Here is a 21,787-nt window from a genome sequence, read left to right as displayed (position 1 = left end):
GTGTATGAGTATTTTTTTATTATCATTAATAGCATGTTGCCATATTATATGGGGTAAGTTGTCACAGTGGTTGTAACTACTATGAAACAATAGATTGTTTTTAATGTAAAACTTTTAAAACACATTTGAAAACTCAAAACAACATTATGGCTACGTTGTGACAACTAGCCCCGGTCTCTTCCCTACAGCGCAGAGTTCAAGTGACGTAATTACATGGTGTGATACCGCATCCAAGTTTGCGATGATGGATCCAAACTCTAGAGGCGCAGAAACTGTTTCCATAACAGAAGAAAAAATAATTTCACAAGTAATCGGATTACGATGCCCCTATTAAATGAGGGCTTCTTTCAGATGAAAAGCAGTTCGCGGGGGAACAGCGATATCGGATCTTCCTTGAACAAGCGTAGGCTATCAGTGGAGTATCTCAAAATGACTGCTGATTACAACGGCTACTGGAAAATGATCTCCAACGAGAACTTTGAAGAGTACCTGAAAGCCCTGGGTGAGTTTTGTGAATCATTTACACCATCAAGTTCTTATTCCTTACTTAAGGGTCAAGCAGAGGTCTTTTTAATGAAATAAATGTGCCCTAATTCGATGTAATATACTGTGCTTTAGAGCTGCACGATTCTGAATAAAATGAGAATCACGATTTTTTTTTTTTTTTTTTGCTTAGAATAAAGATCACGATTCTGGAGAATTCTTTTTTAGTTTAAAGATTTAGCTACCCCTGAACATCAGGTTATCAAACAGCAGTAAAATAAGACATAATAAACTTTGCTTTAACTTTAAAGAAATGTAATTTAAAATAATGTAATAATGTAAAGAAAAAAATCACCATTAAACAATAAAAATATACATGCAAAGGTATTATGTCAGAGTAAAGTGATTTAAAGATTCTTAGCTAGAAACACTAGCCTATCAACATTTTATAGCTGTCACCGTCCACTCTGTGGGATGTTTACTTCACCATTTTACAAATAAATCCTAATCTAATCACTATATATCGTTGGAAAGGTCTAAGCCTCCTAAATAGATATTTGACATTTTTTGTGTCACAAATTATGTAGGAAAAATAAATTATGACAAGAGTCTCATAGATTAATTTATGATAAGAGTCTCATAGATTCATTTATGACAAGAGTGCACCTCAAAAATCTACTTGATAACAGGAGTTCTGACCTTTTTCACAAACAGACTTCCTTGTTGCCTTTTTCCCTATTACACTTTAGAAATTATATATCAAATGAAAACTTAAATTTTCAAAATTCATCCTTTGAAAGCCATTTTAAAATCAGACATTTCATTAACATGGAAAATGTACATCAAAATCATATTACAAACTGTTTTTGTCCATGAATTATAAACATTTAAGTTTCAATTCTTCATTTTCACGTCTCTGTTCAAAAATGGGCGTAACAGTTAAGGGGTTAATGGATCGTCATGCTCATATGTGACCCTGGACCACAAAACCAGTCATAAGTGAAAACAATCAAAATCGAGATTCTTATGTCATCTGAAAGCTGAGTAAATAAGCTTTCCATTGATATATTGTTTGTTAAAATAGGACAATATTTGTCTGAGATACAACTATTTGAAAACCTGGAATCTGAGGGTGCAAAAAAAATCTAAATATTGAGAAAATCGCCTTAAAAGTTGTCCAAATGAAGTTCTTAGCAATGCATATTACTAATCAAAAATCAATGATCAAATGATCTTTACTTAATATGCTAATGATTTTTGGCATAAAAGAAAAATCGATCATTTTGACCCATACATGGTATTTTTGGCTATTGCTACAAATATACCCGTGCTACTTAAGACTAAGATTAAGGTTTTGTGGTCCAGGGTCACGTATATGGTTCCATTGCTCTGCTGGTCCATAAATATGGTACGATCAAAGTAATACTCTTTCAATATTCAAAGTGCAAATAGAGACCTAATTTTTCAAGCATGATACAGAGCTATCTACACAATTTATTATAGCACACATAGCCTACTAATAACAGCCTAGATATTATGTAGCCTAATTTGCGCTCGGAGTCGCTTTCTAAACGCGGGGTATTAAAATTCCTTTTGAATGCGCATGCGGGTTCTACTTTTGGTTTCGTTTTAACCAGAGCCATTTAGAAAGAGAGTTGCGACACGCTTTGATCTCGCCGCCTCACGGTCACGTGGTTCATGTAGCTCTCAATAGTTCCAAACAGCTCCGCGCTGTCAATGTGTTTGAATGGAGTTAAATAGGATAGACAGCAGTTTTACTATATTTGCACAATTTCGAGTAATTATTAACACATAATGTGCATTGATTGTGTATTGATAACTTCTCTGAATACGCTTTACAATCGCATTTTATTCTGGGGAGTGATAAAGAGACATAATTAATATGTTCTCATACTCTTTGGCAGTCAAATGTGACCAAACACCTTAAGTGTAACTTTTATTCAATTAAATAACTGTAATATATATAGTTAAGTTCTATTTAGTAAATATTTTGAGGAGGTTTTTTTGTACTTAATATGTGCAAAAATGATCCTGACCATTTAAAAGATAACATTTTCTAATATAGTATTTATATTATAGTTAGTGTAATATTAAAGGTTAAATACATCTGCATTTGTATTTGGACATGATCAAACACTCATTTTTTATATGTTTCGATTTAACGATTTAATGTTAAATAAAAAAAAGTAATTTACTCTTGTTTTATGATATTCAAATATACAACATAAGTGAATATTATAAAAGGCAAGCAAAAATGGCATTTAACATAATAGAAAAGATGAAAATAATGTTTAAAAAAACACAAGGCAACGAATTGCATTCAGCACACATTTTTATCGTATTTCTTGAATGCAGTCTTTACTGAAACTCATTCAACCTCCTACAGTGAGAGAAAGATTGCAGAAAGACTAAAAACATAAAAATATGACAATTAGTATCTGGTTATGGTCGCTATTACGGTGTTTCTCACGTTGTCCAGCTGCATTTACAGTTTAACTGTTTATTTTTTAACGATAAGTATTAACTATAACACGCTTCATAAAACACCACTATTGGCCAGTTTTTCGAGAGGTCAACTGATGCGTTAAAATGTAAATAAATGCAGTAATTTCTTCAATATACTTGCGACTGTGCTTGAGAAGCGCTGAAATGAATGGGCTTTAATGCAGGAGCTATTGGTTGTTTGGAACTATTGACCGCTCCATGACACGCTTTACTTCCGCATTCCTCAGTTCCTATGGAAGCCTATGGGAGTGTCGCAACTCTCTTTTTATATGGCTCTGGTTTTAACTATCGCGCGAAACTCTCTGCAACGCTGAGCGTACATTTTACAATACAAGAGATTACTTTAACAAAACCATTTGAAAGTGGGAGGACACAAACAGGATTTTGAAAAGCGTGTCCCCAGTGGAAATTACGCTCCTTTGTGAGTGGAATTCTGTTGCTGAGTTATCATTTGATGTGAGTATGCCGCGTTGGACAGTACATTGAGACAGAGGCGCCATGAATTGCATCTGACAGAATGTGCGCTGTAGCACCAAATATATATAGGATATTTCTTCAAAAGCAGATTGTAAAGACATTTTAATTGTCCAGCATCAAAAATTGTCATATCACACACCAGTAATTGCAATGCAGTTTGTGCAGATCCGGAACAGAGTTTGGTTGAGAGAAAAAAACGGCCGGTTCCTAGTTCAGCGGAGCTCAGTGACAGGGAGTGATTGACTGCTAATATCTCAAATCTTTATTAAATGTAATAAAGTAAAGATGAAGTTTAAATGGTTATGTAATGTGTCACTGCATCAGCTCAAAGCAGTCTGTGCAGTAATTAGGCTAGCAGAAGTTTTGCAAAATATAAATAAAATATAATTGGCTGAATCGTATAAATGCTGGATTAAGATCGTGTGGGGGGTCGAATCGAGACAAGTAGGGGTAACTGCAGCCTGGAGCAATGGGCGTGCCGAAAGGTGAGGGTGTGGCAAAAGGTATGGGGCGTGCCAAAAGGTTTCTCATTGGTCTCGCCGAAAAGCAGGGGCGTGCCAAAAGGTTTTGCGAAAACTGCCTGCATGGCGCGGGTTACTGACGTCATCACCACGGCAAGTTTAGGTTATAGTTTCGCTATTTCCCTTTCCTCACTTCATAAATTATCTCAAAATTCTAACTTCATCTTTGTGTACCCTTACGAGTAATAAGGCTATTAAACTAGCTTTTTTTTACTGAGTTTAGTGTATTATAATATTTATAACCCCTTTGCAAAGTCATGTATTTTATTTATTATTTATTTATTTTCATTATTTATCTTATTGAAGTGTTCTTTTATTTTGATTTTGTAACTCAAATTTGGTTACTACTACTAATATATATATATATATATATACACACCTTACAGTTGTGTCTGCCTTATGTACTTGCAATTGTATATTCAGACATTTCTATTTTGGTTAATTTAAAGCCTGTTTGATTTGTACATTAATCAAAAACAAATTTCAACTATATTTAGGATACAAAAGCTTCTTAACACAGTCACACTAGCTGTTCTTGGGTTAAAGTAAATTAAAAGTTGTATTTGTTAACATTAAAGCATTGTGAAGTGAACAAACAACAATGAATAGCTGTATTTTTATTAACTAATGCTAACAAAGCTTAAAAAATGCTGTAATAAATGTATTGTTCACAGTTAATGTTAGTTAATACATTCATTTTAACAAACAAAACCTATTGTAATATATTACCCTGAAAACAATGTTTTGCTTGATCCAGAAAACTAGTTAATAAAACACCACAGAATTGAAAAATGAGTCAAGTGTTTAGTAACTTTCTGCTAAATGACAATTCATTTAGCAAGCAGACACAGCTTTATTCACAATTTTTTTTTATTTAGTTTTGTTTTAAATTCAAGTAAACAAAAACATTTATACATTTTGTAGTAGCAGTCCATTGAACAGAAGCCAACAAACTCTCTGTCTGAATAAAAGGTTGTGAAGACCCTCTTCTGTCCATTGTCACTGTATCCAAAGGTTTTTTTGTAGACTATCCACAGCAAGCGCACCTGGTGAACTCAAACTCCACTCTGTGTTATTTCCTCACTTCTGGACTGACAGATTTCCAGTCAACAATACCTACACAAGTAAAAAAAAATAAAAAAAAATTCTGAATGAATGCAATAATCTTTCTATTTATTTGTTATCTATATAACATTTAAAATAACAATTAGTAATATTTATAATAAGTAAAAAATGACACATTCAGGCCAGCATATTTAGATGTGCATTAACAGCCAAAAATTTAACAAAAGAAAGTAAAATATACACATATTGGCAATATTGCCATAATAAATAAATTGTACATCTGTGACATTTTAAGATGACTTTCAGAATAAAAAACTATATTTGATTGCTTTTATTCATTATATATGTATATGTGTTTGTATGCACATTTTTTTTACATTGTTTTTATATTAAACATTATGTTAACCTTCTGTACTTGTAGTCTTCAACCTTATAATGATCAACAACAGTAACGTTAAACTAATTACTAAAAGCTTTGAGATATAACGCAAAGTAATTTGCATTAGAACAAACTATTGTAATATAACTACGTTATATAAAGCATAGATAAACATATGATGAATTACACTTACCACCGCAATCTTCTCTTGCCTAAAGGAAATTAGTTAATGCTGATTGGTCGTCTTCTTCTTAAAGTTTGTTTGGCGGTTTGCAAACCAACTGGAAAGTGCTTTACCGCCACCAGCTGGACTGGAGTGTGCAACAAAAGTTTAACGCTGATTGGCCAATACAGTAAAAGCAAGACCGATGAGAAACCTTTTGGCACGCCCCCTACCTTTTGGCACGCCCCTACCTTTCGGCACGCCCATTGCTCCAGGCTGCAGTTACCCCTGTCTCAATCGAGATCGCAATCTTTTAACGATTAATTGTGCAGCTGTGCTTCAATATTTATTCTTTACATTTTTCTATTTTGAAGGGGTACTAGACAATAATTATGTAGGCCTATTTTGAACGAATTAGTTGCAAATAGAGCAAAGGTATTTACAATACGTATGTAATACAATGTATAGCCGCTAGATGATTGTACTGTATATTCCTCTAAATATACAGTATATTTAGGATTAGCCCAGTTTTCAACTTTTGGTTCCCAGAACGTTCTGGGAATGATAGCTTTTGGTTCCCGGAACGTTCCCATGAACGTTCCATATTGGTTAGCCAGGAAAGTTTTCTTAACATAAATAGAACGTTCCCTTTAGGTTTCTCTATGGTTTTGGGTTAGGGAAACGTTCCGGGAACGTTCATTAAAAGAGACTGAATTATCCTATGTTAGATTTTGTTAATATGTAAGATGTATAAGTACCATACCATATAATAACCCAGATTTTGTTTAGTAAAGCACCAAATAACATGACTTCAACAAAATATTCAACTTTAAAAATCTGTATTTTATTTTTACAGACATTAAAAACGAATAACATTTATTTGACTTTAACTAGGAAAACATTACATTCGTTTCTTACCTCTGAATTACCCTCTTTTAGTCAGTAAACGAAAACGTCTCGGTTAACATCATGTTCTCTTCAATTAGACGTGTCAAATCTCCCTAAAATAACAATATTTACTCTCGTATATATAATTATAAGTAATTATCCATTAAAGAGATTAATCAACGAATTTTAGTCAGTCAGTAAAACGAAATGACCGTTATTTTTTAAATTACGCGAGCGCGCCGCTTTATGTTGAACACAGGAGAAAGCGCGTGCAGATCAGAGGCGTGCAGTAAAGAAATAAACCCAGTGTTTATGATATGATTTTCAGACGCTTAACCTAGACTTATTTTAGCTATAAAATTAAAATTATATTATCATTATAATGCGATTTCACCACTTTGATGTCTACACTTTATTAAAAGCTTATCTCGGACATGAGATTCTGCAAAAATAGTTTGTTTATAATAGAAAATATATACATTTCAGCATTAGAATAATCAGAGTCATCTGCAAAGTTTTATTTAGTTTACATGGTTATGACAACTAAAAATAACCTGCAGGGATATTTTAGGCATATTAGCCTAATATTTCACCTACCTGACTGGAAATAATAAGAACAAACATGAATGTTGTCAAGATTTTTGCCCTGGAAATCCTGGTTTAGTTTGGCAAACCACAAATGCCTTTTGTTCCTCAGACAGTTTTTTGCACCCTTCTCCTTGATTTGTTATAACTATTGGCAGTCTGTAGTACTCCGAATGTTTTTTGGCCGGTCTGACCAGTTAGTTCAGCCCAAAACATGACAATAATTGACCAGTGTCAGCAGCAATAATCAGCAACTACGTGTTTCGTTCGGTTCAGTGGCATTGCTTATATTCAGTACCGCCAATGAAATGGTGAAAACACTCTATAGCCTGCTATGGTTGTGATGGTAAATTATATGGTAAACGCCAGTTTCCTCCTTAGTATTTTTGTCCTTTTATCATTTTTTACTAGATGTTTACATAAATGTATGTAAACTTTATGTTTATATTAAGCAGCAGCAAAATGGAAATGTGCATTTGGTGTTCATTGGATTACCATGTAAATATCATGGTGCATGTCTCATCATATGCTATTTCCACCTGTTACTATCCCTGTACTGTGGTATTGCTGGAGTGTTATTTTAAAATCCTGTAAAATTCACATTTTCACATGAGGCTATAATTTTTTTTTAGATGTAAATGTGGCTATTAGAAAGATTGCCACCCTGCTGAAGCCTGACAAAGACATCATTCAGGATGGAAATCACTTCATCATAAAGACTCTCAGCACCTTCAGGAACTACAACATGGATTTTGTGGTGGGTGAGGAGTTTGAGGAGGATCTGACTGGAGTGGATGACAGGAAATGTATGGTGAGCAAACTTTCAAGGCAAACACATTGAGGCTCGAGATCTTAAAAGCACACTCTAAAAAGTGCTGGGTTATTTTTGTAAACACATTGCTGGGTTAATTGTGCTGGGTCAAAATATTGGGTTGTTTGAGGCACTGTAAACACACAGTTGGGTTGATCATGCTGGGTCAAATGGACTATAAGGGGTTCTTTCACTATGAACACCAGGGTTGGGTTATTTTGACCCAACCGGTTTGTTTATTTTTTTCACTTCATCGAACATTCTGGATTCTTCACTCGTCTCCAGTCCTCAGGCGGACACACACCTCGCAGCAAGCAGGATTATAAGGTAAATTAATAATATGATTATATAATTATTTACCTTTATTTTTAATAAGTTGTGTTTTAGAGCACACTGATTTCACTGTTTAATGCAATATTTGATATGTCGCTGTGCGGGGTTGGCATTTTATTCCGTGAATGACGAGCGTTGTAACTTAAGCAGCCTAGCGATGTACTTTTTTGCCTCAACAATCGCTTTATTGTTATATAAAGTGTGTGTGTGTGTGTGTGTGTGTGTGTGTGTGTGTGTGTGTGTGTGTGTGTGTGTGTGTGTGCGTGCGTGTGTGTGTGTGTGTAACGTTAGTGTTATTTGTATAACTTACAGTATACATATGGCCTTTATTTTAACGCCTAATGGATAGAGTAGGTCAGAAATACGGGGGTAAGTTCCTTTACTGTCTGCATACTGTATGGCTTTGTAATTTTTTGTCAAAATTAGATAATTTCATACAAAAATTGATCTTTTAAGGGCATATTTCTTCAAGTAAATGTCTGCGACGTGCCGAATCCAATGATAGATCCATATGTTTTATGTTGAGCATTTTCGCGCTTTTTTCCTTGAGGTATCTGCATTAGCTAAAACGCCATGTCCCTTACTTTAATAATGTTAAACCACAATATGACTGGTATGTACTATTGTTTATTACTTAAATGTAATGTTGTCTTAGCTACAGTATGTAAAGTTAGACTTAATCTCTCGTGGTGTATGTGGCCGTTCACATGTCGCGTTTTTTGCGCACTGAAGTTCGTTATTTCAAATGTAGATGCCAATATACGCCAGAGTCCTTTTAAGAGTATTCTATAGTCTTTGTATACGCTCATAATGGAAGCTCGTTTTTTCCATCCGCGGGACATGGTTGCTTAGCAACGGCAGACGCCATTAGAGAGCAAGCTGCCTTTTGGAAAGAATGAGAAAGCGACGCGTCTTGCGTTTTCACGCGTTTTTATGCGCGCCATGTGAACGGCCCCTTACTCTTCCTCTATTTTAGTGAATGCCTGTGTTTACAAACTAGGAGACCAGTATAAACCTTAAACTTATTGAACCACATTTGTTTTTCAGATTTTATCAGATTTCACAAGACTTTAAGAAGCTATATCCAGAGGCAGACTTTTTGAAGACTGGGCTACAGTTGCAGACCTAATTCTTGCCAGCGCTCAGGTGCATTCCTGGGTGACATGACTTAAGGTAAGCTTTTTCTTATAATATGTCTTATAATATCTATAAAAACAATATGCAACTGTATTTGACACATATCAACTGGTAAATACAATGGTACAGTAACACTTAACTAGTTGCTTATTAGCTTGTATATTGGCTGTTAATTAGTATTTATGAAGCACATACTGATGCCTTATTCTGCATGAGCATATTCTGCATCCCTGAATCTGACCCCATACCTAAACTTAACCTGCAGTAGTTGAATGAGGGTGGGAATTAATTTGCATTATTTAAAGGAATGAAGAAATCTTCATATGAAAGTGTTTCAGTTTGTTGTTTTGATTATAAAATATGTTTCACAGTTTGCATATTATTCCTATGTTTTAGATGCTAAAGGGGAAAGTGCCGTCAAAGTCCTGCCCACTCTGGATAAAAGGTCTTCAGACCCACATCCACGGAATCCCGGAGGCCATTCATTGACGTACAACCTGTAAGTTTTGTTTTACGTTTTCTGCTCTAATAAGGGTGTATATATATATAAACACAGTGGTGGCCAAAATTATTATAACAGTTGTATTTTCACCAGCTAAAAAATGATTTTAAGTCTGTGTTTGTTATCTTTTGCTGAAGTGTGTCAGTAAGAAATATCAGTTTACATTTCCAAACATTCATTTTGCCTTTAATTGTAATAATCCAGTGAGGTTTTTGTTTGCACAACAGCCAATCCTCCACACAGAAATCTGATCTCATCATCATCCAGTCTGTCTGGAATAACATGAAGAAACAGAACAAACTGAGACAGACTAAATCCAGAAGAACCATGACAACGTCTCCAAGATGCTTCAAGAGACCCACCTGCAAAGCTACCTGAAAAACTATGTGCAAGTGCACCTAGTGTAGGGCAAAAGCTGCTTTAAACGCAAAAGAATGGTCAAACCAAATGTTGATTTAATTTAGTTAATCAAGGTTAATTGATAAAGAACATTTATTTATGACATTATTTTGACAGCATCATTTTATGACATTTTTAGACAAGTGCTTAAAACTTTTAACAGAACTGTAGACGCTGTCACAGTTCTTCTGGATGATGATGAGATCAGATCTCTGTGTGGAGCACTGGCTGTTGTGCAAACAAAAATGTCACTGGATTATCACAATTAATGGCAAAATGAATGGAAATGTAAACCGATATTTCCTACTGACACACTACAGCAAAAGATAGAAATCACTGACTTAAAACCTTATTTAGCTTGTGAAAATACTAGTGTTCTAATAATTTTGGCCACAACTGTATGAAAAGTAAAATGAGCATTTATTTCATGCCTCTGTTTATGTTCATAAAATACACTTAACTTAAAATGTTAGTTATGTTGCAAGACTAAATGCCGTATAATTAACAGGTGGGGACCAACATGGTGGATTTGAGCCTTGGGATGAGACAACAACATTTCTAGACCTTCGCCATTGTTCCAGGCCATGCCATTGAAGCGGACTTGTTGCCTGGGAATTTCTCCAGCTTGCAGTATATCATATTGATGGACATAAGTCTTCATGTGTGAAGTTTTTGAGGGCAACAGTTTTTTTTTTTTTTGGCCACTTGTAACAAGTTTTAAATTGTAAGAATTGTCAGGTGGACTCTTTGTTTGGCTTAGTTTTAATGGCACGATGTTTGGAATGATTCTAATGTGGTAATAATTTTTGAGTGTTCTGCTGCTGCAATGTTGACATAAAGAATAGGAATATATTGTGCCTTGTTTACAGTTTTGTGTTTAAAAGAAACTGATCTACTAAAACCGTTATTTGTGTCTGTAAGGGTTGGACAAAATGTGTGACAGCTGCAACTATTTGAAAATTGTATTAAAAAGAAATATGAAAACTCATTAAATTGACATTTACAGATGCATTTTTTGTGTTGTGTAACTGTATTACAGAAAAACAATAATAATTTTACATTCTTTTGTGATTTATATATTATTATTGGTAAATATAAAGGTAGCAAGGCAATTAGACAACAAATAACCCAATATTTAGGTAGTGTTTAACCCAGCAACACAGTTAATCTGACCCACTGGTTGGGTCAAATAAACAACCCAGCATTTTGGGTCAAATGATTTAACCCAGCACTTGGGTCAAAACAACCCAACGCGTGTTCTGTCCCATAGTTACCCAGCAGCTGGGTTATGGTTGGGTTATTTTTTAACCCAGCACTTTTTAGAGTGCATAGTTTTATATCTTTTTATACTCAAAAACGCTTTAATGTTATTTATTAAACTTTGCTTTTTGGCTCAGTATGAGCTGGATGACGTGTTTGATTCTCTCTCAATAGTTATGCTTTTCAAGGACATTAGATGTTTTCTAAAGATTCATTGAGAATTTTTGAGCTTTTTCTTACATTTAAGAGGCAAGTTTAAGTAGGCTTGCATGGTTTGTTATACTTTCACAAAAAGTTTATAACATTCCAAGATTAGTCTCTGAGTCATGTGATTTTGGTAATAATTCTCTTATAGGGTTGCCATTTGTATAATTTCATTGCCCTTGAAAATCACTGACTGTGCGTGTCATTTACAGTTCACAATCTCAGCTAATGAGAAAAGAGGAAAGTGTGAAATGAAAGCAATAATTGGCTCTTTAATCTAATAACAAGCGTTACTCTCTCTTCTTTCATTTCCCCCTCGTCTTTCCTGTCATTTGGAGAAACTTGGTATATCTAAGACGTGATTGTAGAGATACAGAGATAATCATCAGTTTTTTTTCATCTTTGCCTTTTCATCTCTGACAAACAACGGACCGGAAGTCATTCGTTTACAGTGGAGAGTAGTATGAAAGCTGCATGGCGTTCTGATTATATATGCAGATTTCTCAGATACAATTGGAGCTTTAGATGTTTTTAAATATTTAAACCTTTGAGGCTAGATTGTATGTTACAACCCAATTGGATATGATGTACTTTATTCTAGTTCTCAGCTTTTAGTTAATTTTGTTTTTTAGCTTTTAGTTTAATTCTTAGACATGTTTAAGGAATTTTGCTTGTGCTTTTGTCATTTTTATTAGTTTTTAATCTTACTTACTACTAAATAGTAATTTAATTTATTTTTATTTGAGTTTTAGTTTGATTTCATTTAGTTTTCAGCTCTTTAGTAATTTTACAATATCAGTTTTATTTTTTTATTTCAGTTTAATAGGAATTCTGTTATGTACTTTTGTAATCTTTATTAGTTTTCTCTTTTTTATATTTCTAAATAGAAAATTAACTTATAATAATTCATTTTTAGTATTTAGTCATTTTACATTTTCAGTTTTCTTTTTTAATTTCAGTAGATTTTTTAGGAATTATGTGCTTTTGTCATTTTTATTAGTAGTAATCTTTTTTATATTTGTAGATAGAAATGTAATTTATTTCTATTTTAAAATAATTTTTAGTATTTAGTTATTTTACATTTTCAGTATTCTTTTTTTATTTGAATTAGATTTTTAAGGAATTCTATTATGTGATGTTTTTTGTAATTTTATTAGTTTTCGTTTTTCATTATCTTTTTATATTTCTAAATAGAAATGTAATTTATTTTTATTTTAAATTAATTTTTAGTATTTAGTTTTCAGTCATTTGAGTTAATTTGAGTTTAATTTCTAAATAGAAATTTAATTTATTTTTTATTTAAATTTTAGTTTTATTTCAGTTAGAAATTTTACATTTTCAGTTTTCTTTTTCATTTCAGTTAAATTTTTAAGGAATGTGATTTTTTTGTAATTTTTATTTTCTATTTTAATCATTAGTAATCTTTTTTATATATTTTTATATAGAAATTTAATTTATTTTTTATTTTAAATTCATTTTTAATATTTAGTAATTTTACATTTTATTTCATTTGAATTTTTAAGGAATTCTATTATGTGATATTGTCATTTTTATTAGTTTTCATTATTAATAATTAATATTTTTACATTTCTAAATAAAAATTTAATTCATTTCTTATTTCGATAAAATTCAGTTTTATTAAATAACTTTTCAACATTTTATTCAGCTCTTCAGTAATTTTACATTTTCACTTTTCTTTTTTAGTTTCAGTTGGGGTTTTTTAGGAATTCTGTTATGTGCTTTTATTTATTTATTTATTTGTCATTATTAATAAACATTTTTTGTATTTCTAAACGAAATTTTATTTATTTTTATTAATTTTAGTTTTTTATTTCAGTTAGTTTGCCAAGGCAGCATTAAAAAAAATTAATTTAAGAATATTTAAATTTTCATCTAATATTAATATATTATTTAATCTTTATTAAAAATGTGTTTTATGTTTATATGAATACTTTTAGTGTTAGTTAACCACAAAAACACTGGTCCAGCAAAAAAAAAAAAAAAAGAGCAATGTGTTAGTTGGGCTGCACTTGACATGTCTCCTCTCTAAAAACTGTCCATTGTTCAAGTTAACCTCCTGATATAACTCAAAAAAGACATGTTAAGTTTTTTCTTGGGTTGCAATACATAAAAGCACTTGAAACACAGTATTCAGTAAAGATGTTGTGACCCGGTTTGCCCTGAACAAAAATCACTCACCCCATTCAGTCTTAACACTGCCCAGTATTTTGTTTTCATTCCTTCAACTGAAATCTGCCAGAGGAAGAGGCATTTTCAACATGCTTCTCTTTGTGCAGCATATAATTGCAGTGCAGACACATTTATTGCGGGTCAGATTTAATTTTCTTTTTGTGTCAATAAAGTATAGATGTGCTCTTCTCTTCTCACTGCTCTTAGAAAATCTGCTGTCCTTTTCCTTTGCAGTCCTAACTTAACTGTATTTTCGCTGTATACAGAATATGTTAAAAAATACATCCCTGCTATGCATTATAGACCACTATCACCTGGGATGGAGATAAACTGGTATGTGTGCAGAAAGGGGAGATCGAGGGGAGGGGCTGGACCCACTGGATTGAGGGAGATGAACTTCATCTGGTAAGCCAGTTCTCATGCATTTCATTTGTAATGTCCTTGATGCTATTCCCTGCCAGGTATGATTGTTTTGCATAGAGCTGGTATACATCAGAAATAGCCTAAAGCGTATTCAATACGGCATCGGAAAAATTGTTTGCTAGGAAGTACACAGCAGATGGTGGGGTAGAGCTATTCTCAAATCTCAAAACTTTTATCCCTGTGATTTATACCTGAAAAAGCACACCACTGACAGATTGATTGCTTTAATACATTTGAACTTGGTTTAAATAATTCTAATGGGCGTCAAACACCATCATTATGATTTGATAGGATTTTTAAATGAAGTTGACTGGAATATGATGGGTGGAGGTAATAACAACAGATGTTAGGCTTCAGATGCAGGTCTGATCATGCATAATAAGCTGACTGCATTGCTGTAGCGTTACCAAAGAACTGGACATTGCTGACACCAGCTGGTTGAAAGTTATATACATTCTGGTGTTGTATATAAGACCACTATTAAGGAACATTTACCATTTTAATAATAATAGCCAAAATAACCTACTCTTAAAAACAAATGTTCTTTTTTAGCATTGATGCTTCCATAAAGAAGCTTTAAACTCCATGGGACACTTTCCATTGTAGAAAAAGTGGAAAAGGATTCATTAGATTATTTAAATGTTCAGGTTTTGGCTTTGTTTTTCCCTGTTGTTTTAAAGGGATAGTTCACCTAAAAAATTAAAATTCTGTCACTGATTACTCACACTCATGTCGTTTGTAAGACCTTTGTTTGTCTTCAAAACACAAATTAAGATATTTTTTATGAAATCTGAGAGCTTTTTGACTCTGCATAGACAGGGCCCGACACGTTCAAGGCCCAGAAAAGTAGTAAGGACATCATTAAAATGGTCCAATTTTATGATGCTACGAGAATACTGATTGTGTGCAAAGAAAATGACTTTATTTGACAATTTCTTCTCTTCCGTGTTACGCCGGTTTCACACTGCACGCGTAAGCAGGACGTAAGCAGCGCGCATTTTTTTCGGCGCGCATGTTAACAGATTATATCATTCACACCGCACGCAGGAACGGCGCGGCAGTGCGTAGCAGGAGCGGAGCAGAAGCGTCAGTGCCGCGATCGTTTTGGCGCCGAGTCTGTTTTTGCTGCGCCGCTTACGCTGGATTAAAGCCACAGTGCATCGTTCTTGATCAAAACTGACTTGATTAACACGAAAAATAAAAATTTCACCATAAAATCATGCATCACATGCATCACAATCACGGTTTAAAAGGCTCACCAGCAAAAATAATGTATTTTTTTGTAAATAATGTCTAAGTTAGCCTACTTGTTCAAAACAATCACGTTAGCAAAGTTTGTACTATTTTCTGCTTGTTTTGATAAATACAGGAATAAATAAATATATTTATTACATGTTTTTAAATATAATGGTTTTATTATAAACGTGGTGATTATCTCAAAGTTGGACAACCACCATAAAAAATATGATATATACCATATGAATCTAACCATGTCATGTCAACAAATGTAAAAATCAGTCATCTATTACTTATCTTGTAAATTACTGTGCCTTTAGCCCCAACAGCAGGGGCGATTTGTACCCCATATACCATACTTTTACACATTTTTTTCGTTATTGAAAAACTGTTGCTTTAATTATCTTAAACCAAACTGGTAATCATTAAGACCTTTGTCTAAAAATATATTCTACATTTTTTAGCGTTTCTCATTTGCTACAATTCAATGCACATGACAGACAGTTGTTGGAGAACACCTGAAATGCGTGACCGAATGAACAATACTCATTTGCAGTACACAAGCTACAGTTCAGCTGCGCGTGACAAACGCTGCCAGTGTGAAAGCAAAATGGATGCGCGCTGCTTCTGCTCTGCTTACGCGCTGCGCACGCGCTGCTTACGTCCTGCTTACGCATGCAGTGTGAAACCGGCGTTAGTCTTCGTCACCCGCTCACAAGAGTACCACAACGAATGCAGCACATCCAGGTTCTACGTCAGAATGCTGAATGTGTCAAATACTAATATGGAAGAGAAGAAATTGTTGAATAAAGTTGTTATTTTTGTTTTCTTTGCACTACTATTCTCGTAGCTTCATAAAATTACGGTTTAAAGGAAAAGTTCACTTCCAGAACAAAAAATTACAGATAATTTGTGCACCCCTTTGTCATGTTCATGTTTTTCTTTGTTCAGTCGTAAAAGAAATTATGTTTTTTTAAGATTTCTCTCCCTATAGCGGACCTCTAGGTGCCCTTTAGTTTGAACTTCCAAAACGCAGCTTCAAAGCTTTAAATGATCCTAGATGACAAAAAAACGATATAAAATTGACAATTTATATACTTTTTAACCTCAAATGCTCGTCTTGTCTAGCTCTGCATGTACTCTGTGTATTCCGGTTCAAGACAGTTAGGGTAGGTTGAAAAACTCCCATCTCATTTTCTCCTCCAACTTCAAAATCGCCTTACATTGCTGCAGAAGTACAGATCCAGTGTTTACAAAGTGAACATGCAAAGAAGATTAAACACCCTTTACAAAAAAAGGTAAAACAGCTATGTAGGACAATACAAAAGAACCAGAATATACAGAGTACACGCAGAGCTAGACAAGTAGAGCATTTGAGGTTAAAAAGTATATAAATTGTCAGTTTTCATGAAAATAACCGATAGTTTCGCTAGATAAGACCCTTCTTCCTCGGCTGGGATTGTTTAGAGCCCTTTGAAGCTGCATTTAAACTTTACATTTAAACCTTCAAACTCGGGGGCAGCATAGAAGTCCACTACATGGAGAGAAATCCTGAAATGTTTTCCTCAAAAAACAATTTCTTTACGACTGAAGCAAGAAAGACATAAACATCTTGGATGACTAGAAGTGAACAACTTCTTTAACCACTGATGTCACATAGACTATTTTTATGATGTCCTTACTACCTTTCTGGGCCTTGAACGTGTCAGTTGCATTGCTTTCTATGCAAGGTCACATGAACAAAGGTCTTATGGGTTTGGAACGACATGAGGGTGAGTAATTAATGACAGAATTTACATTTTTGGGTGAGCTATCCCTTTAAGCATGTTTTCTTTGTATGCAGGAGCTGAGAGCCGCTGGGATTGTGAGTAAACAGGTCTTCAAAAAGTCTTAAACCCCTACCGACTGAACACCTGCAAGAGATCCAGGAAAATCCAACTCTTTAAAGTATATAAACTTACGCCGCATCTTCCTACACCTATCCGTCTGTGTGCACCTTCATCTCTGCTATTGTGAAAAGCAGACAAACACCATCTGTGATAGTCTGTCACAATCTATAAATGCTTGTTTGTTCCAATACTCACAGAGGAACGTCTCAAGCGACTTTCCTTCGTAGGTGCGACGTTTGTCATTTAGATGTTATTTACATTAGTAGTAGAGAACACCGGGATAAGCTGCTTTGTAAGTGAACCATCAAACAACAGGTGCGCCAGGATATTGTCTTGGACACAACATGAAGATTCCTCAGATTGGGAGCTTCTGTGTACACAAAAGTAATTAGACTCCAGAGAGGATGTACAGAAGGAAAAATGATGTGACGAGTCTGAGTGCCGCCCAGCTGCTGTCGCTCTGATTGAAGAGCCTGTCAGTCTCTTGGGTTCTGAGCATGGCAGGGTTTTGCTTGCCTTCCCATCATGCCTCTGTGAATGCACACACAAAAGAATACATAAATCAGTGAAATAAAGAGAAATGCATTGCGTTCGGCTGTTCATATGCGTCTTAATATGTCTGTTTGAACTTTCTATCAACACACTAGTTTAATAAAGGCATACCAGCAGGAATGTAAATTAAATATAGCTGCCGTTTTTGTAAATACTGGTTGGAAAATCACGTTAGCATGTTCACTTTTCATTATTGCTGAGATATGCTTCAGCGGTTCTGAAGTATTACATGAATATTAAGAAGTGAACTAAGCAGCACACATACATCCACTTAACAGGGGAACGAAAGGCAAATAATTGGCAGTGTGTTGATAACTATAGAGCACCGTCTAGTAAAATCGGTGCAACTGTTCAATTTCCATATTTGGCCCAGAGTCTATCAACGGCTTCCTGCCAGGTGTTCCTTTCAGTGAAAAATGTCCTGCCCCACATTGGCAGCCCACTCATCGTCCACTTCCTTTTTTCCATGCTAATGGTTCCAAATATATTTTTGGGGTCTTCATTTACTCGAAGGAATAGTTCAGCCAAAAATGAAAATTTGCTTAAACTTTCTCACCCTCATCCTATCCAAGATGTAGATTACATCATTTGCTCACCAGTGGATCCTCTGCAGTGAATGGATGCCATCATAATGAGAGTCCAAACAGCTGATAAAAACATCACAGTAATCCACAAGACTCCAGTCCATCAATTAACATTGTATGAAGTGAAGAGCTGCATGTTTTTAAGAAACCAATTAATTACCAAGATATTTCTAACTTTAAACTGCTGCTTACTTAAAAAATACGACTAAAACATGTCCTCTATCCATAATATTGCGTTCTCCATTGAAAAAGTGGTCTTGTCTGAATCAGTAGAGAAATACAGTGGCATGCAAAAGTTTGGAAACCCCTTGCAGAATTAATTTTAACAAAATAAGAGCGATCATACAAAATGCATGTTATTTTTTTATTTAGTACTGTCCTGAGTAGAATATTTTACATGAAGGATTTTTACATATAGTCCACAAGTCAAAAAAATAGCTAAAATTATTAAAATAACCCCCTTGTTTGTTCAGTTAAACTGAGCACTGTTCTTCAAAAAAATCCTCTAGGTCCTGCAGATTCTTCCGTTTTCCAGCATCCTTTGCATATTTGAAAAGGTATATATTAAAAGGCATATATTAAAAAAGGTTCAAACATTCACTGATGCTCCAGAAGGAAACACAGTGCATTAAGAGCTGAACTTTTCGAATTTGAAGATCAAGGTAAATTGCACTTAATTTGTCCTCCGAGAAACATGCAAATATCTTCTTTTGCTTTTGAAGGGCAGTACTAAAATGAAAAAAAAAAATAATAATAATTAAGAAAAAAATAAAGAAAAATTTGGGCATCTTAATCCTGGTCAGAAGTTTTCACCCCCGGCTCTTAATGCGTCATGTTTCCTTCTGGAGCAAGTGTTTCTGTGTTTGAGTCCCTCAATTGTCCTTGGTGTGAAAAAATGGATCTCAAAATCATACAGTCACTGCTGGAAAGGGTTCAAATATGCAAAAGATGCTTGAAAACTGAAGAATCTGCAGGACCTGGCGTTTTTTTGTTTTGTTTTTTGAAGAAGAACAGTGCTAAGTTTAACTGTTCAGAACAAACAAGGGACTCATTAACAACCATCACAAAACAAAAAAACAGTCGTAGACCAGGTAACCACACACAGTATTAAGAACCAAGGGTTGCCAAACTTTTAAAGGGGGTTATTTTAATAATTTCAGCTTTTTTTTTTGTCTTGTGGACTATATGTAAACATCTTATGTAAAATATCTTACTCAGGACAGTACTAAATAAAAAAATAACATGCATTTTGTATGATCTCTCATATTTTGTTAAAATTGTTCGCAGATTCTGCAAGGGGTTCCCAAATTTTCGCATACCGCTGTATACACAGAGCAAGCACTGTTTACAAGCTAAAACCATTTTAAACAAATATGGTGGATTTTGATGTGAAAAGACAACTGAAAGCAGTTTTATAGATTATGGATTCACATTTTGGTCAGAAGTGATGGTTTATAGTTAATGATGAACATCATTGATGAACTTGAGTAATTTGGATTCCTTATGATGATTTTATCAGCTGTTTGGATCTCATTCTGACGGCACCCATTCACTGCAGAGGATCCATTGGTAAGCAATCGATGTAATGCTAAATTTCTCTGAATCTGTCCTGATGAACAAACAAGCTCATCTTCATCTTGGATGGCCTGAGGGTAAGTACATTTTCAGCATTTTTAAAAAATCTTTTGGTGAACTATTCTTTAAAATAATGGTCTGTTTGTACTTGTGCAGCTCCTCCAGACAAAAATACACAAAAGTTGACCTGATCTCATGACGAAAATGTACCTGTGGGTACTTTTTCGCAAGACGCAAATAAGTACATGTCACTGCAGTTTCCAACAGAAACCAACACTAGAGGCGGTAAAACAGCGAGCACTTGTAATCGTTTTTGTACACAGTTATGATTACAGCTCCATATATTTCGCTTTCCTAATGTCTCAAGCTTGCTTGATTTGGACCAGGGCTGCCAGGTTTCCACAACAAAATCCACCCAATTCCTGCTGACAACTAGCCCAAAACTAGCCACATAACACACGTTTTTATTAGGGTTCCCCTGGTAAAATTTGCTTTCCAGGGGCTAAATATCACATTATTGGGGTCACTTTAACCTGCGACAACAGTGTTAAAGTAGCCCATTTCCGTGGACTTGGCAACACAGGATTTGTACCCATGGATTCCGCATACTAAGTCCAATTCTGTGAAAAACATGATTCACAATGAATGAGCTGAAAGATGAGAGATTAAAAAACAAGCTAAAACGGCATGCGTTTTTTTACATCACATTCACTTTTGCTCATACTATCAGGTTTAGGTGTAGAGCAGATGGTACGTTATTTTAAAACGTCACAGAGAATTAGATTTATAGCACCACTCAAAAGACATTTCAAGTCAGAACTATGGTGACATGTACAAAACCAATGTCACATAAAACTTACCCTTTTTAGCGCCACTTAGTGGACATTTCACATCGAATATGTCACGGAACATACATGGAAGTATGTATTTCGCGTCTTGCGAAAAAGTTCCCACAGGTAAAGCATGCCGTTTTAGCTTGTTTTTTCATCGCTCATCTTTCAGCTTATTCATCGTGAATCATGTTTTTCACGGGATTTGTACCCATGGATTCCGCATACTAAGTCCAATTCAGTGTTGCCAAGTCCACGGATTTCCCGCGGAATTCAGCTACTTTAACACTGTTGCTGCGGGATGAAGCAACCCCAATAACGTGATATTTAACCCTCTGGAAAGCAAATTTTACCAGGGGGAACCCTACCAAAAATGTTTTCGTCATGACATTAGGTTGCAAATTTTAAATGTTTAGCAAAGGTGGACTAGGTCAAATCTGCAAGTACTGCATTTGAAGAAACATTTGAGCTAGCTAATAATATCAAAGCATAGGCCTACACAGGAAATTTTAACAGGTAAAATAGCCTTAAAGGACATTACTTTAATAATAATGTCCACGGAAGCTTGTTTTGTATTAATAACCTGCTCCTTGTTCAGCATACCTTGAACTTTTAAAACTGCGACAGATTGTGCAAGCAAAATAATACATTTGATACAGTTTTGCATTTATCAACATAATCCCTTGTAATGTCAGAGGAGATTAACCAATGCAAAAGTCTTATTTTTAGCTCCAAATACACTTGAATGTATAGGTCATCTTCATGTGAGAGAGAT

The 21,787-nt window shown here is 34.5% G+C and overlaps 1 protein-coding gene and 1 long non-coding RNA gene across 3 annotated transcripts; both read left to right on the top strand.

Annotated features, from left to right (window-relative positions):
• Positions 1 to 252: 252 nt before the first annotated feature.
• On the top strand, positions 253 to 18,073 carry LOC141344968 (retinol-binding protein 1-like). The gene is made up of 4 exons (XM_073849872.1): positions 253 to 502; positions 7,720 to 7,898; positions 14,227 to 14,328; positions 17,426 to 18,073. The coding sequence occupies exons 1-4, from the start codon at positions 322 to 324 to the stop codon at positions 17,474 to 17,476; spliced, it is 513 nt and encodes a 170-aa protein (XP_073705973.1). The 5' UTR covers positions 253 to 321; the 3' UTR covers positions 17,477 to 18,073.
• On the top strand, positions 7,959 to 10,937 carry LOC141344970 (uncharacterized). Of its 2 annotated transcripts, XR_012356881.1 has the most exons (4): positions 7,959 to 8,225; positions 9,279 to 9,404; positions 9,765 to 9,867; positions 10,778 to 10,937. It is a non-coding gene; the product is annotated as an uncharacterized lncRNA (long non-coding RNA). The 2 variants fall into 2 exon arrangements; XR_012356880.1 differs by lacking the exon at positions 7,959 to 8,225 and having other exon boundaries at positions 8,476 to 9,404.
• Positions 18,074 to 21,787: the final 3,714 nt, after the last annotated feature.

The sequence above is a fragment of the Garra rufa genome, chromosome 10, assembly GCF_049309525.1.
Source record: "Garra rufa chromosome 10, GarRuf1.0, whole genome shotgun sequence".
NCBI classification, from domain to species: Eukaryota; Metazoa; Chordata; class Actinopteri; order Cypriniformes; family Cyprinidae; genus Garra; species Garra rufa.
This window is presented reverse-complemented; position numbering and strand designations above follow the sequence as displayed.